The sequence below is a fragment of the Rhinoderma darwinii genome, chromosome 1 (genome assembly GCF_050947455.1).
Source record: "Rhinoderma darwinii isolate aRhiDar2 chromosome 1, aRhiDar2.hap1, whole genome shotgun sequence".
Classification (NCBI taxonomy): Eukaryota; Metazoa; Chordata; class Amphibia; order Anura; family Rhinodermatidae; genus Rhinoderma; species Rhinoderma darwinii.
The window spans coordinates 84,010,248-84,028,438 of record NC_134687.1 but is presented as its reverse complement, the minus strand read 5'-3'; the positions used below and the strand labels follow the sequence as shown (position 1 = coordinate 84,028,438).

General features: G+C 41.8%; 1 protein-coding gene across 4 annotated transcripts in view; it reads left to right on the top strand.

Annotated features, from left to right (window-relative positions):
• The window catches only part of FRG1 (FSHD region gene 1), a 50,737-nt gene that overhangs the window by 31,772 nt on the left and 774 nt on the right, over positions 1–18,191 (top strand). For all 4 annotated transcript variants that reach the window (XM_075849630.1, XM_075849627.1, XM_075849628.1 and 1 more), the window contains exons 8-9: positions 4,347–4,438; positions 13,517–13,627. In XM_075849630.1, the coding sequence (XP_075705745.1) occupies positions 4,347–4,438; positions 13,517–13,627 (203 nt within the window). The remainder of the gene's footprint in view (positions 1–4,346; positions 4,439–13,516; positions 13,628–18,191) is intronic.

The following is an 18,191-nucleotide window of genomic DNA, read 5'->3' as shown; positions in this document are numbered from 1 at the left end:
GAATTGGGTGCCACCGTTCACCTTCCTTTATCCGTCCACATTCTGTTAGAATCTGGTTCTCCCGCCTTCCGCTCCCAGTTGGACACTTCCTGTGGAGAACAAGCTTTTTCATTGCATAAACATTAATTGATCTTAATCAGATAATTCAATTGAAGAAAAACATTAACAAATAACATCTTTACATTAAACGTTCACACTGGTCAGTAACTAAAACTTACAAACTGATTCTCTTTCTTTATATACATATCTATACATACACATATACACTGCACAGAATTCTCTGCTCTAAAATTTCCCTTTCACAACAAAAATAAAAATAAATAAATAAAAATGTTTTCTAATGGGAATATCCCACTTCTGTACCTTTATCTGACGCATGACTCTAATAGTCCAATGCTAAGGCTGGTCCAGAACTTTACATAAAACTTAACCTCAATATTTAATATTCCCACTAAACTTTTTAAATACAGTTATTAAACAAACTAACCTTGGGACAATGTCTAGAGAACTGCTGACATCTTATCATTGTACAAACACCAGTTCAATACTTGGGATAACATTGTTCCCCTGTCACTTACACACAACGTCTGTAGTGGGGAAAATACAGGCCGGGCTTCAGGCCCACCGAGAACAGGTCTACACACATGAGCACTTTGTCATACACTTCTACCTCGGGTAGTTGTATGTTCTGCAGTCGCTGGGACGGGTAATCTGGCCGGGCTGCACTTTTCACAGGTACCTTTGCTGTTTTACCTATGTCATGCCGTGCGCACATCATGCCGGCTGCTACAAACCTAGTGGTGGCATTATTGTATCCAGGGACAAGCCAATTTACTGACACCTGGCTGCATATACCCTTGTTGTCAGTTCTGTTTTCTCTTGCTCTCTCAATTGGCTTACCCGATGATCCAACAAAGTTCCTACTACCAATGGGCCCATAATTGTGGGCGATGCCAAAAGCGTACCTAGAGTCAGTGTAAATGTCGGCCGTCTTACCTTCTGCCAGGTTACAAGCCTCAGCGAGCACCTCCAGCTCCGCTCCTTGAGATGAACAAGAAGGTGAGAGTGGTTTCTGGGTAATTTACCTGGTGCCTCGTATCCCGGCTTGTACATACTGTATAATAAAATATCTCTTTATTACAAATTTACATTAAAAACCCATGTCACATATAGATAGAACATCTCAAAGGGGTGGCGTCTTCATTCTCTAAAATAAAACCAAATGTTATACACTTCTCCACACTCATCTGATAATCACGAGCACTTTGAGAATCTCACTTTTATCAGGTTCTGCAAATACTTGATTAATACAAAAACAAATAAAAAGAAAACATTCCTAAAAACTTTACATCAAATTAACAATGTCCAGACAATTTTTGTTTTGCCTTCTCCCTCATCTAAATCCATAAAGACTCGTTTAAGTGACGTCACCTCTGCCTCCTGTGTATATTTGCTGGAGGGGGATGGTCTCTTACGCAACCATCTACACAAACCTCAAAATGTAGGTTACTCTCATACACATTTAATCTGGATTACTCATTGGGGTCTCTTACACATTTTTAGATCTTCTGAAACCAAATTAATTAACTCAAAACAAACCAAAATTGTACCTGATCAAACCAAAATTGTACCTGATCAGTTCCTTCACCCTTCCCCCCTTTGTGGACTCTGCGAAAGTAATGTAGCAGAGTTCAAAACTACATCTCAACATAACAAAGTCTGGCACTCTATCTGTGCGGCACTAGTTTAACCCCCTGTAATGTGCAACAGCCTGAAACAAAAATGACTTTTTCCTGACGAAAATACATTTGATCTTTACAATGACATAACTCATGTGTGAAATCAAAAGCAAAACAATTGTAGTTAGTTATTCAATAAAACAGAAAATATTATCTCTGATAACATTAATTACTGCAAACCAATAAACTGTATATATATATAGGGAACGGTGGGGGCACATACATTTTCAAAACCCCGTGTCTCACAGTATCTGTAGTTTAATACATCTGAATTAACATCAAAACACATGAAATCTGATCACATCAGAACACATAAATATCGTAACTTTTATCAACAACAGCGCATGCGCAAAAGAGAAGAAATGTATTTCGGTTTGTAGACATTACTGATATATATATATCTCAGCAGTGCATATTGAAATCCCTTTGTCTCATCAGCCCTGCAGACTGCACCCAGTCAGCCCCCCCTCCTCCTCCTCCTCCTCCTCCCAAACACAGCACACTTTAGAGGGGAGGGAGGGGGGGTCACAAACTCACAGCTTCTCACAATCTTAACACTTTCAATGCCGGCAAAACAACATACGTATCTGCAATCATTCATCACACCATTGTATAGGAATTATCTACGTTAATGTTTAACCATACAATCTGTCGGCCACCATCTCTATATTATGATGACGTGTTGCTTCATCTGTGAACTAGACTGGAACTTCTGTAAATAGAAAAAACACTACAAATGACAAAATTAACAAGGTGATTATTTCATACTGATTTGGTTGGGCCGGGCGTGGCCACATCAGGGGCAGGGGGGGGGCAGCCTCTCCCATTGGAAACACAGTGCGCAGCTGTGAAGGGGGGGTGGTTTCCCACCCACAATGAGGACACACTCAACATGAGGTACGGACGCCATTACCGGGCGTTGGCTGGTCCTGTTTTCTAATACATATAACATACAATACCTTTCTTATTCCTAACTTCCATTCACTTCACCAAATCATGAATAGGATCGGGTGATCCTGATGATTTGAATATGGACCGTAAACCATCCATTCTAACAGTCTATATTATACACGTAATTTATATAACAATTTTCGATCTGCAACTCTTGGTCTGGCAGGAAATAATATAATTTCACAGTCTCCAACGCTAAGTCTCGCCGAAATAGTATAATCTCTAGTCTGCAATGTATTTATCATTACATCTCGCTAGAATTATAAAAATCTTTAATTAGACTCTCAAAAATATTCAATTAGACTCTCTGGCCTCGCTGGAAATATAAAAATTCCACAGTCTGCAGCTCTCTGGTCGTGTTATATAACTTTATCCAGTCCCTAACTACCCAGAGGATGGTTAGTCGGGCGCGACTAGGGTCTCACAGGTTTTCAACCTCACAGCGGAAAATATCACCTCTGTCGCCTGAGATAATCCAGGAAATCAACAAAAGGGTTCTACAGATCGCTACAAGACTGCCCACTAACACAGATAAGACGAAGATTTATAAAATCAATTCGCTTACCGTGTTATTGCGGAGGTGATCAAATTCCTTCAGTGGGCAACTTTGAGTCCTCTGTTTCACCCTGTGATTGTCGACTGTCCGGATTTTGATTTTTCCTCGAGTGAGGTCCCGGCTTCGGCACCAAATGTCAGGTCCGTATTTCACACCGAATAACCACCTCTGTAAATTGAAAGCTGAAGGCATGCCTGGAAAGAAGTACACCACACAAATGTCTGAGGTACAGCTTCAATGTCAGCCAGGAAGAAGTGCCCTTTATTCAGAACAAAGAAACACACACAGAGAAGACACATGCCCCTCCCTATAGATGTGTGACTTGCTTGAATTCCATTGGCTCTTCTGCTGTAACTTTTGCTATACATTCTTCTGCACACTCCTCTTTGCATTCCAGGGGGCGGTGTCTTCCATAGGTGTGTCCGACATGAACAAAGAACTTGTTATATATATCAGTATATTACACAAAGAACTGAAATGTATATACATATATGTGAGGATAATATTTTTCAGACAATATACATAGTAATGATCCCTGACAATTGTAAGCGGTTTCTGCGTCAAAATCGGTGCCAAAAAGCCCCGTGTGAACTAGGCCTTCAAATTTATTACAGCTTGTAACACTTTTTTCTGTCTTGGGGAAACTCATGACATGGTGACGTGGAGGGTTTCTTTAACAGTGCTCCAACGGTTCTGCTGAAGAACCTTTTTTTCAAGAGGGGCAACTTCATGTCAGTCACTAATTGACTGACTGACCTGAAGCTCTCCCTCTCTAAACAAAGCAGTTCTGCAGCAGATGCACTGTAACCGCAGCTGATGCAAAACAAGCCCTGGTATGGAAACGCGTCAGCTGCAACAATCCCTATTTTTCATGAGCAAAGGGGGCAACAATACAAGAGGTTCAGCAGTAGCTGAGATGTGCATTATAAAAGTAGTGCCTCCTACCATATATCACTAGGAATATTAGAAGTCACGTCGGAGTTCTGTGACCTGTATTAAAGTACCTGCCCCGCATTCTGGTTACTGATCTTCTCAGACACTTTTTAATGCAGGTCCGAGTACTTACTATAACATATCTCAATGTTCTTCTCTCTTTGCAGATCCGATGCTGTACAGAAAGAGAATCAAAGAGAAAAGACGACTTAGCAGATGAAGATAGGGGCAATGTTAAACATTGTGAACTCAACTACGTGTAAGTAAGCAGAAAATTGTGCTTTTTAGAAGCTCTGCAAATAATGTTGGAAATACCGGGTTTAGATTAAAGAAGACCTCCAGTGGTAACACAACTTTTCCATGTCTGCATTCCCCACCTGACTGAATACCACACTCTCTACACTTATTTTATGTATACTGCACTTAGTATTTGAACAGCTGCCTTGTCTGTTCTTTAACCCCTTCCCGCTCCTGGACGTACTAATAGGTCATAGTAACTGTATAGTTCGCGCTCCATGACCTAATAGTACGTCACGGGAGGAACGGCCATTTCGGCCGTCTTCCCGACACATAGAGGAGCTGTGACAGCTGCTGTCTTGTACAGCAGTTGCTGCAGCTCCTATTGCGGGGACCGATCGCTGTGTCCCCGCTGATTAACCTCTTAAAAGCCGCGTTCAATGGCGATCGCGGCTTTTTAGGGGTTAAACCACCATCGACGGCCCGCTACATGATAGCGGGCAGCGATGGTTGCTATGGCAACTGGAGGCGTAACAATGGCGTCCGGCTATGCCATCTACGGAAGTCTAGTGGGTCCTGACAAAGTCAGGACCCACTATGCTTGCTGTCAGTGAGTAGCTGACAGCTCTAATACACTGCATTAAGCATGTAGTGCAGTGTATTAGAATTGCGATCAGGGCCTCCTGCCCTCAAGTCCCCTAGTGGGACAAAGTAATAAAGTAAAAAAAAGTTGTGTAAAAAAAAAAGAAAATAAAAGTTTTAAAAGTAAAAATCCCCTTTTACCCTTATCAGTCCTTTATTATTAATAAGTAAATAAACTATACATAATTGGTATCGCCGCGTCCGTAACGGCCTGAACTACAAAATTATTTTGTTATTTATCCCGCTCGGTGAATGCCATAAAAAAAACTTAATAATAAAACAAAAAGCAGAATCACAATTGTTTGGTCACTTCACCTCCCAAAAAATTTAATAAAAAGAGATCAAAAAGTTGCATGTACCTAAAAATGGTACTGATAGAAACTACAGTTTGTTACGCAAAAAATAAGTCCTCGCACGGCTTTCTTGATGGAAAAATAAAAAAGTTCTGGCTCTTAGAATAAGGTAACACAAAGAGTAAATGATTTTTAATAAAAAGTATTTTATTGTGCAAACGCCATAAGACATAAGAAAAACTATAAACATCTGGTATCGCCGTAATCGTATCGCCCCGCAGAATAAAGTGAATATGTCATTTATAGCGCACGGTGAACGCTGTAAAAAAAAAAATAGAATAAAAAACAATAGTAAAATTGCTGTTTTTTAGTCGCCACGCCTCTTCGAATAAAAACTGATCAAAAAGTCGCATGCACCCCATGAAAACTACAATGAATTCCTCAAGGGGTCTAGTTTCCAAAATAGAGTCACTTTTGAGGGGTTTCCACTGTTTTGGTACCACAAGACCTCTTCAAACCGGACATGGTACCTAATAAAAAGGAGGCCTCAAAATCCACTAGGTGCTCCTTTGCTTCGGAGGCCGGGGCTTCTATTACCGCACTAGGACCACATGTGGGATATTTCTCAAAACTGCAGAATCTGGGCAAAAAGTATTGAGTTGCGTTTGTCTTGTAAAGCCTTTGTCAAAAAATTGAATAAAAAGGATTTTCTGACAAAAAAAAGAAATATGTAAATTTCACCTCTACTTTCTAAATGCTGTTGTGAATACTTTGAGGGGTCTAGTTTCTAAAATTCGGTGTTTTGTTTGATAGGGGTTTCTAATATATGGGCCCCTCAAAGCAACTTCAGAACTGAACTGGAACCTAAAAAAAAGAGGCAATTCTTCGCTTCTTACATTATACTGATAATGAGCAGCGCCCACCATGAGATCATGAGATGACCCCAGTTTTGACAGTTTGTATAAACGGAGACCCCTATTAGACCGTTTCAGTGCCCGATTTTCCCAAGCATTCACACCCGAGAATTGTATTTCTATTGATGAGTCCCTGGTACATTTTAAAGGGAGGCTTCAATTCCGCCAGTACCTGCCGAGTAAGAGGGCAAGGTATGGTGTGAAGATGTATAAGCTGTGCGAGAGTGCATCAGGGTATATGTACAAATTTAGGATATATGAAGGGAAGGACACAAGTGCTCTGCCCCCAGAATGCCCCCCCCCCCTTACTGGGAGTTAATGCAAAAATTGTGTGGGATTTGGTGCACCCACTGCTGGACCAGGGTTACCACCTCTACCTGGATCATTTTTATACCAGCGTCCCGCTCTTCAGGTGCCTCGCTTCCAGAAGTCCTGCGGCATGCGGCACTGCTAGAAGAAATCTGAGAGGCCTCCCTAAGACTCTGCTTGGGCAAACAAGAAGGAGTTAGCGCAGGGCACATTCTAGCAGCAACATATTGTGTGTCAAGTACAAGACAAGAGAGATGTCCCACCAGTACCCATGTACCTGTACGAGGTACCAGTACAGAGACCCCCAAACCAGACTTCATCCTGGACTACAATAGGTACATGGGAGGGGTGGACTTGTCAGATCAAGTCCTGAAGCCCTACAGCGCCATGCGGTGTGGTATAAGAAGCTGGCCGGGCACATCATACAGATGGCATTGTACAATGTGTACGTGCTACGTCGATGTACAGGCCAGACGGGAACTTTCCTGGAATTTCAAGAGGTGATTATCAAAAACCTAATCTTTAGGGACCAAGAAGGGGGCACCCAGTACTTCTGGAAGCGTGGCCACACGCATCGTACCAGGGCAACACTTTCCAGGAGAAGTTCCCCAAACTGGCAAGAAGGGTGCAAAGTCTGTTATAAGAGGGGGATAAGGAAGGACACAATATATCAATGTGACACGTGTCCTGAAAACATATGAAAGAGTGCTTTAAAATGTATCATACATCCCTTGATTTTTAATCTACCCCAGCTTTACTTACCCTGATGCACTCCGCACAGTTTCCGAATTGGGGTCACTTCTGGTGGGTTTTCATTGCTTTGATACCTCTGCGGCTCTGCAAATGCGACATGGCACCCGGAAACGAATCCAGCAAAATTTGCACTCCAAAGAACACAAAGCGCTCCTTCCCTTCTGAGCCCTCCCATGGGCCCAAACGGCAGTTTATCGCCACAAATGAGGTATTGCTGCACTCAGGAGAAATTGGGCAACAAAATGGGGTATTTTGTTCCCTGTGAAAATAAGAAATTTTGATCAAAAGTGACATCTTTTTGGAAAAAATTTCATTTTTTGTAATTTCACAGCCCAAGCCCAATTCAAATACGCGCTGTGAAAAACCTGTGCGGTCAAAATGGTAACAACAACCATAAATTAATTCTTTGAGGGCTGTAGTTTCCAAAATTCCTTCTGTTTTGGCACCTCAACACCTCTTCAAACCTGGCATGCTGCCTAAAATATATTCTAATAAAAAAGAGGCCGCAAAATGCACTAGGTGCTTCTGGGGCTTGTGTTTTAGTCCACGAGCGCACTAGAGCCACATGTGGGACATTTCTAAAAACTGCAGAATCTGGACAATACATAATTAGTAGTATTTCTCTGGTAAAACCTTCTGTGTTATAGAAAAAAGTTGAATAATATTGAAATTCAGCAAGAATAATGAAATTTGCAAATTTCACCTCCACTTTGCTTTAATTCCTGTGAAATGCCTAAAGGGTTAAAAAAACTTTCTAAATGCTGTTTTGAATACTTTGAGGGGTCTAGTTTTTAAAATGGGGTGTTTTATGGGGGTTTCTAATACATAGGCCCCTCAAAGCCACTGCAGAACTGAACTGGTACCAAAAAAAAATGCTTTTGATATTTTATTCAAAATATGAGAAATTGCTGCTTATGTTTTAAGCCTTCTAACGTCCAAGAAAAATAAATGTTTAAAAAAAGATGCCAACATATAGTAGACATATGGTAAATGTGAACAAGTAACTATTTTGGGTGGTATAACCCTCTCTTACAAGCAGATGCATTTAAATTCAGAAAAATGCAATTTTTTTTCACATTTTCTCAAAATTTTGCAATTTTTCACAAATAAACACTGAACAGGTACCTTAAAAAAAAGGCTTTTGAAATTTTCTTAAAAATGATATATTGCTGTTTATGTTCTAAGCCCTGTAACGTCCAAGAAAAATAAGAGTGTTCAAAAAACGATGCCAATCTAAAGTAGACATATAGGAAATGTGAACTAGTAAGAATTTTGGGTGGTATAACCGTCTGTTTTACAAGCAGATGCATTTAAATTCAGAAAAATTATATTTTTTTCTAAATTTTGCAATTTTTCACAAACACTGAATATATCGACCAAATGTTACCACTAACATAAAGCCCAATGTGTCACGCGAAAAAAATCTCAGAATCGCTTGGATAGGTTTAAACATTCCCAAGTTATTACCACGTAAAGTGAAATATGTCAGATTTGAAAAATGGGCTCTGAGCCTTATGGTCCAAACTAGGCTGCGTCCTTAAGGGGTTAAAAAAGCCTCTATCTTAATTCTTCGATTTCCCCAGCTTTCTCTTCCTCTCTGCTTTGCTATAAATCCCATGATGCCTCAGCACAGCATCACATGACCAGCTAAAGACCATACCACTTATGCCTGCTGGGGGACACTGTGATTATCATTCTCTCTATATTCTCCTAAATAATCTGAGAAACCATAAGTATACAGAGAGGGAGTCTGCACTATATTCTCCAACATTATACCTGTGTGACCGGATCCTGTCTAACTATCAGTGGTAGCTGATGATAGAAGTTTTTGTCGTCGTCACCCCCCCCCCCCCCCCTCCTGTACAAAACTAGTGTGGTACAGGAAGTGCTGAAGGGTGTGATGGGTGACACATAGATCTCCATAGAATCAAGTAGAGAAAGCGTGTCACAGAGTCTGATTCACACTGCTGCTAAGCAACCATCCCAGTCTGAAATAACAGGTGAGAGACTGACACATGGCATACCATAATGATACACATGGGAAAGTTTCGTTTGTGGCCGGAGTGTCCCTTTAATGGTGGAAAATGTGTTTGAAATAAATACATGTCTTTTCCTTTTTTAAAGGGGTCTTCCAGTTTTATATAAATGAAGCTTAATCATTATGTAATAAAAAGATCTGTAACTTTCTAATATACTTTGTGCTTTAATTCCTCACCATTATCAAGATCTGTGCTGTCAGTGACTGAGAACATTCTTGTATATATCTGGGGCTGAAAAGCCATATATGCCTAGTCCTGCTCTCCAATGAGAAGTAATGATTGTATTCAGTCTGGGCTATGCTCTGTGAGCTAAACAACCTGGGTGCCAGACTGACCAGCTGTAATAAACTATTGGAGAGATTTGTTCCGCTACTGCTGAATTATTTAGTGCCCAGGGCATTGCCTAGATATCCACCTCTCAATGGAGAGCAGACCAGGTCTGTACAGGTTTACAGCAAACCAAAGATATTGGAAATAGTGAGGAATTTAATCACAAAGTATATTTTCACTATGAAATGATAAACCTTTTATATACAAAAACGAACAAGGAGTCATATACTATTTTTTTGTTGAAAATATAAAACTCCTAAGTTGTATTACATATCCTAGAAATAGACAGCATAAAATACACAGGAGATCCCAACAAGATTTGCTGTATACGGACTACAAATATTAAGGTATCCTGACAATACATTGGTTACACATACATATGGGTATCGGATACCCAATATAAGACAATATTGAAATAACCGTAAAGGCTTTGCGCATAGCCCTGAGTTAGAAGGCCCACAATATAATCAATTGTAGAGCAGAGTATAAATATCTACAAAAAGAAGGAGCATAAAGAGTATAGCTGTGAAAGCAGCCTCCAAAAAGGAGAGAACCGGCATGCATCCAACGCTACTGCTGCTCAACAACATTGTCACGATCTAAAGCGCTAAGAGCCGCACATAATTATATGCAGTAGAAATAAGTCCTACTTAGGCATCCAAACCAGTATCTCACCCATTAGTAACACTCGGTCCGTGTGCCCAAAGTAACGCTACCGGGGCGCTACTTGGGATATATTCTGTGGAGTTTCTATCTGTTACTATCAATTATTGTTGTAAGTGTAATATTGTGTGGGAAATCACTTAGCCGTCACCCAACTTGTCCTGTGAGACATATGTTAATGATAAACCATTTATTTACATAGAACTGGAAAACTCCTTTAATTCCCTAGGAAACATTATCCGAATCGCTCCCGTTACAAGTGGCAGCGCACTGACAATAATTGGTGAGGCTGTGGGTAATTCCTGCCATCGCCCTGGAGGTGTCATTTGCAGAAAACAAGTGCTGTCATGGCAGTCTATGGTCTGTTCGTGGACTGATCAGAGAGACTGCTGCATTGTGTTGATTTGCAACTGTCTACCTTTCATGCTAATGAAAGGTTATCATCAGATCACTCCTGCTTATAATGGGACCGATTCTGACTTTATTAGGAAAACACTGAAATAGAATTTGTATAAGGAAATGGTACATAGAACTAGAAGAAGTCCTCCAGTAGATCTACTTATGTGAATGATACATATACACTTCTCAACATTGAAGTTCCAACACCAAGAAGGACAAGATGTGAGGTTACGGAAAACGAGGAGGTAGCAAGTGTCACTAAGATCTGAAAATGTTCACATTTTCCATCACCTAGCTCCAATCTGTGGCATGTGTGTGTGGGGGGGGGGGGGGGTGTAGAAGCCGGATTGCAAGCAAAGTTTTTTAGCCACATGAAACCTCAAAAATCGGATCGAGTGCTGTTGGATGATTCTGCGATGCCTCCTGTTCGTGGATGTGCATGTTATTGCCAATTGTTGCAAACTGAGAAGGACAGAATCCTTGAGTTGAGTGACCTTGGTTTATCACTCCGGCAGATCGCTACACACCTAGGCTGAGATGTCAGCACTGTTCAATGTTGCGTGTCCCAAAGGTTGGGAAAACAACCATGAACGAGAATGACATTCTGTACTGCAAGTGAATTGGATGTCACATCCCAAGCCTAGAACCGGAACCAGTGTCGACACAAATCATCAGAAGGCGTTTACACAACATTGGGCTACAAGCCAGAGGTCCAGCTACAGGTGTTCTTTTGACCACACGCCACCGTTCTCAAAGGCTATCATGGTGCACAGCAAGACGGCAAAGGCTGGAATGGAGGTCTGGAGACCACATGGGGCCTTCACAAGGGAACGTCACACCGCTTCTACTCCTGTGATTATGGTGTGAGATGGCATAATGTATGGTAGCCTGGCCCCTCTAGTCTTCAGTTCAGGTACACTAACAGTTCGGCGTTACATTGATTTGGTCATGGATCCAGTGGTACGGCCACTTCTCCAAAGTGCCCCAGAAGGCATCTTTCAACAGGACGCCAGGCCGCATGTTGCTCGTGCTACTGTGAGCAGCCTGCGTGGCCTAAACGTGTTACCATGGCCTGCAGCACCTCCGGACTTGTCTCCCATCGCACATTTGTAAAGTCATTGGTCGGCAATTGCCAAGGGAGCTGCCAGCAGCCAATCTTGATGATTTGTGTGCCCTAGTGCATTCAGCGTGGCATAACATTCCTCAGACAACCATTAATAACCTCATTGATACCAAGGCGTGGTAGTGCGTGTGTTTCTCCACATGGCGCTCATACTCAAAACTGAATAAATCAAGATGTTTGGAATATTTTGTTTCCATTTTTTTTATCATTTGCATATCATTAACATGTCTCTCGATCCTGTGATTTCCACAATTCCAAAACGTTGACTTCTTGGCATTGCAATTTCAATATTGTGGAGTGTATGAGCTGGAAATGGTAACTGCTATATGTTAGTCCTCTCACTTCTATTGAATAAACACTTGTGTCGAGTGCAGTAGAAGCCCCTTCAGTAGCGTTATACAAATTGTAGCTTGTGTTACGAGATAACCTCCAGAGTACATTACCTTGTTGTATTTGCTGCCTATCTATACTGTGTCATACGGTAATATAGTTCTGGGGGTATCGTTGCTGTGATCATTACCTGCAGGATTATTGCTGATTTTATCCACTATGGGGCAGTAAATCATTTCCTTGTATATTTGACAATCATGATGACCTGTCCTTGTATTATTTTCTCACATAAATGCAGATTCTAAACATCACTATGTAAACTGCATATAATCAAATAATATTAGATACTATTTTATAGATCCAGGTGATTAATGTTCGCACATGACTTTACGCAGCATGAACCCCTATGTGATCAAACAATAGTGCTTTACTGGGTGGCAGCAATGAAACCACATACCCCATCCCCATGTGTGTGAAGTTGCAGCCATGTGTTGCCTTTTGCCCAATTCATGCTGTACAGTGATTGGCATACAACATGCGCTTTTTAACGGAGCCCCGAACATATGTGCAATACCATGAGAATCTTATAGATGATCTTTATTAGAGGGATCTGGGAAGGGACGGATTTCCTTAAGGCTGAGTTAACATGGTGGTGATTTTCATTTGCGTATTTTCCCCTTTGCAATGAAAAAAGTGTGTGATCTGCAATAATATGGTATGGTCGGGACCAGGGAGGTGCGTTGGAGATGTTTTGTACTATTGGATTCCTACTAGTGTCACTCCCAGCCCAGCAAACCCGTTTTGGATGTATTTCAAGCTCTTCCTATCACAGCCCTTATAGATATTCTCAAATATGTAAGGATGCACACCTATAAAGAATGAACGTAGTATTGGTGCTGTAGAGGTTCGGGCTGGACAACCCACAATAAGATCAAAAAACAACCTTGAAGCACTCCAATGATCTTTAGAAAATAATTTTCAAAATGATTTTATTATGAACAATTCACGTTATTCTTGTTCATAAGCGATATTTCTTGTATAGGCGATATTTCTCGACGTTTCGACCTAACCTAGGTCTTTATCGTAATCGCTATAAATAGAAAATAATAACAGCCCTTATAGAGACCGGCATGGTGCCCCCTCCCCTTCAGGTGTCGGCTACTGGTATTTCTATTTATTGCGTGGTTTGGAATAGGCTCTTAGACGGACAGAGCAGACTGATCCTCCCTGACAACGTACTGTGGACTAGAATAGGATTTGTGAATGCTGTAGATTTTCATTATATACTTTCTGATTATTTTGCAGAAAAAAATTTCAAAGTTTTCAGGACCATAAAATTAAAATCAGCACGGAAGACCACAAGGATCTCAAAAAAGCCAGAAAGGATGGGTCTTTCCATGAAGCACTTCTAGACAGGTAATTTTATGGGATATTCAACATTTTAATGCTACTGTGAAAATATAAAAGGTGCTTAAAGCGAATGTCCAGGATTAGAAAAACACAGCTGCTTACTTCCAAAACCCGCTCCATACCTGTCCATGAATTGACTGCTATTGCTGCTCTGCTTCATTGAAGTGAACAGGGCAGAGCTGTAATACCACAGACAACCTATGGACAGGTTTGGCGCTGTTTTTGGAAGAAAGAAGAAAGGTTTTTCTAATCTTTTAGAACCATTTAAAGCATCTTCCAGAGTTAAAATACATATTTAGAGCCTGTTCTTTTTTTAAGATCGTTTGGACATAATTTGGATGGGTTTTAAGCCTCTGCATATAAACAATAAATATCCCCTGACCGCAAACTGTGCAGTAGGATAACGTGAAGTATACATATTTCATTTTAAAATCAATAGTCTTTATTTACATTAAAAACTGGAAATCTCCCTTTCAAAGGGAACCTGTCAGTAGTTTTGACCCCTCAAAACTATTGACCGCACTATAGACGACGGGCGGAGCAGTGCAACCCTACTTGGGTGTAATGGTCATGCAGGTTGTATGACCGAGAAATCCAGGTTTTAATGTCGCCGGCGCTGTGAACGCTAGTGCTAGGGAGACGGTCCCTGGACGTTCAGCGCTATAGGCTCTCTTCACTGAACGCTTCCCAGCCCCTCCCCTCTGCTCTGAACACATGTACACTTAATAGGAGGACATAGAATGCCCAATACACAGCAATACATAAGTATTGCAGCACAGTGTAGAAGCGATCTGACGATAGTATGTTCAAGTCCCTTAGTGGGACCAAAGAAAGAAAATAGATTTAAAAAGTTATTCGTAATATGGAAAAATAAATGACCCCTAAGGTAATGTAAACAATGAAAAAATAAACATAACTGGCGTTGCCGGATCCGTAAAAGCCTGAATTATTCTAATATATAGTTATTGATCCCACACGGTACATGCCATTTAAAAAAAAAATGGCATGTCCATGTTTTATGGTCCATTTGAATCCCCCAAAAAATGGAATAAAAGTGAACAAAAGTCGCATGTACCCCAAAATGGTAAAAAAAAAAACAACTACACCTCGTCCTGCAAGCATGAACCCCTCACACACCTCCATTGATAGAAAGATGAATAAAAGTTATGGGTCTCCGAAAAAAAACAATAGAAATGTAGTATTGGCATAGTTGTATTTGCGGACTAAAGTTAACATGTCTGGTTGTGTTCAGATAGCACCGGTTTCTTTGGGTGCTCGAGGTAGGGTCCCAACCCGGATGTAGGTTAAGAATTGTAGTCGGCACACCTTGCTTGTGTTTCAAAAAATATATATTTATTGGATTCTCAGGATGGATGCCAGAGGCTACATGTGCAACGTCGACGTTTCGGTCGATTAGACCTTCGTCGGGCACTGAGCTGTACTGGGGACTGGATCGGTGCGAAATTATACTGCGTTGTAGCGCTGCTATGATTAGTAATTGGCGGCTTACCGCTCTTCATGGGCGCTCATGAAGAGCGGTAAGCCGCCAATTACTAATCATAGCAGCGCTACAACAATAATAGCCATGCAGTTATATCTGAATACATTCCATATCTGTCTGAATGGCAGTCAAGAAATGTGGATCACCTTTAGGCTGGATTCACACGAACGTGGCGTTTTTGCGGACGCAAAAACGCGGCGTTTTGCGCGCGCAAAAATCACTTGCCAGCTCCGTGTGTCATCCGTGTATGATGCGCGGCTGCGTGATTTTCGCGCAGCCGCCATCATAGAGATGATTCTAGCCGACGTCAGTCACTGTCCAGGGTGCTGAAAGAGTTAACTGATCGGCAGTAACTCTTTCAGCACCCTCGACAGTGCATTCCGATCAACATATCTAGCAACCTGTTAAAAAAAAAAAAAGAGGTTCGTACTTACCGAGAACTTCCCGGCCGTTGCCTTGGTGACGCGCCTCTCTTGACATCTGGCCCCACCTCCCTGGATGACGCCGCAGTCCATGTGACCGCTGCAGCCTGTGCTTGGCCTGTGATTCCCTGCAGCTGTCACTTGGACTGAATTGTCATCCCGGGAGGTCAGACTGGAGGAAGAAGCCGGGAGTTATCGGTAAGTCAGAACTTTTTTTTTTTTTTTACTCGTTCATGTATATTGGGATCGAAAGTCACTGGCCAGGGTGCTGAAACAGTTTAACTCTTTCTGCACCCTGGACAGTGACTATATCCGGACGTCGCGTACCGGAAATTTTTTTGCCGGGTTCGGCCAAAGCAAGTTCGGTTCGGTTGTCCGGGTTCGCTCTTCTCAAAGACACTCCGTTTGGATGTTTGTAAATAGAAAAGCACGTGGTGCTTTTCTGTTTACATTCATCCTTTTGACAGCTCTTGCGCTCATCACGCAGTTCGCACGGAAGTGCTTCCGTGCGGCATGCGTGGTTTTCACGCACCCATTGACTTCAATGGGTGAGTGATGCGTGCAAAACGGCCAAAGAACGGACATGTCGTGACTTTTTTTCAGCGGGCTCACGCTGAGCAAAAATCACGGACATGTCTGCACGGCCCCATAGACACATATAGGTCCGTGCAACGCGCGTGCAAATCACACGCGTTGCACGGACCTTTTTCACGTTCGTCTGAATAAAGCCTTAAAGAGGCTCTGTCACCAGATTTTGCAACCCCTATCTGCTATTGCAGCAGATAGGCGCTGCAATGTAGATTACAGTAACGTTTTTATTTTAAAAAAACGAGCATTTTTGGCCAAGTTATGACCATTTTTGTAGTTATGCAAATGAGGCTTGCAAAAGTCCAAGTGGGTGTGTTTAAAAGTAAAAGTCCAAGTGGGTGTGTATTATGTGCGTACATCGGGGCGTTTTTAATACTTTCACTAGCTGGGCGCTCTGATGAGAAGTATCATCCACTTCTCTTCAGAACGCCCAGCTTGTGACAGTGCAGATCTGTGACGTCACTCACAGGTCCTGCATCGTGACGGCCACATCGGCAGCAGAGGCTACAGTTGATTCTGCAGCAGCATCAGCGTTTGCAGGTAAGTCGATCTTACCTGCAAACGCTGATGCTGCTGCAGAATCAACTGTAGCCTCTGCTGCCGATGTGGCCGTCACGATGCAGGACCTGTGAGTGACGTCACAGATCTGCACTGTCACAAGCTGGGCGTTCTGAAGAGAAGAGGATGTTACTTCTCTTCACAGCGCCCAGCTAGTAAAAGTATTAAAAACGCCCCGATGTACGCACATAATACACACCCACTTGGACTTTTACTTTTAAACACACCCACTTGGACTTTTGCAAGCCTCATTTGCATAATTACAAAAATGGTCATAACTTGGCCAAAAATGCTCGTTTTTTTTAAATAAAAACGTTACTGTAATCTACATTGCAGCGCCTATCTGCTGCAATAGCAGATAGGGGTTGCAAAATCTGGTGACAGAGCCTCTTTAATGTATGGGTAGAGGGTACAGTTCAGCCTGGGTACACATCTGCTTTGCTTTTTTCCGTTTTTCTGATCCTTCATAGGAACAGAACAATGAAAAAAAAACGGAACTATGGCTTGACTGACACTAAAGTTATGTTCACACGCACTGTTTTCAGACGTAATTCGGGCGTTTTACACCTCGAATTACGCCTGAATAAAACGGCCCCATTACACCTACAAACATCTGCCCATTGCTTGCAATGGGTTTTACGGTGTTCTGTTCCCACGAGGTGGAATGTTACACGTCTCTGTCAAAATGCGGCGCATAAAAAGACGCCCGCGTCAAAGAAGTGCATGTCACTTCTTGGGACGTTTTTGGAGCCGTTTTTCATTGACTCCACTGAAAATCAGCTCCAATAACTTCCGTAAAATACGCCGCGAAAAACGCGAGTAGTTACAAAAATGACTGAAAATCAGGAGCTGTTTTCAGGCGAAAACAGCTCCGTAATTTCAGACGTATTTTGCTACTGCATGTGAACACTGCCACGCTAATAATGCTAGTGAAAATTGTGTCCCAAAATGTTTTTTATTTTAAAAGTTGAGATTTTTTCTTAATATGCAAATATTAAGCTATACTAGTCAAAGGGGCGGTTACGCTGCTTTTTCTCTGTGGGCGGTGTCTTTGGACAGTGTCATACAGCTTCTCCCCTTCCCTGCACAGAGTGATCTCCGCTTCAATCGCTAGATCGCGCTGTGTTTACATTTCTGGCCACAGCTCTTTCTACACATCGCCTCAGCGCTCATCCAGGAAGACGGTCTTTGCATCGACTCCAGCCCTACCAAGACGACTCCTCACAACAAGGATTTTGTCGTCTTCTTCGATACAGAGACAGTCTTTCTGGATATTAGGAAAAAAGCTCATAACTTTTGAAATAAAAAAAAACATTTTGGGACACAATAATTATCCGTGTCGCAGCGCCTATTAGATTAGCTTGGAGATTGGACATTACTAAACTAGTGACAGATCCTCTTTCAAGTCAACAGTCTGGCGCCGTTAGTATCTGTCATGCAATGGCTCCGTTTTTTTCGTTCTTCTGTTCCTATGACGGATCAGAAAAAAGGAACGCAGATG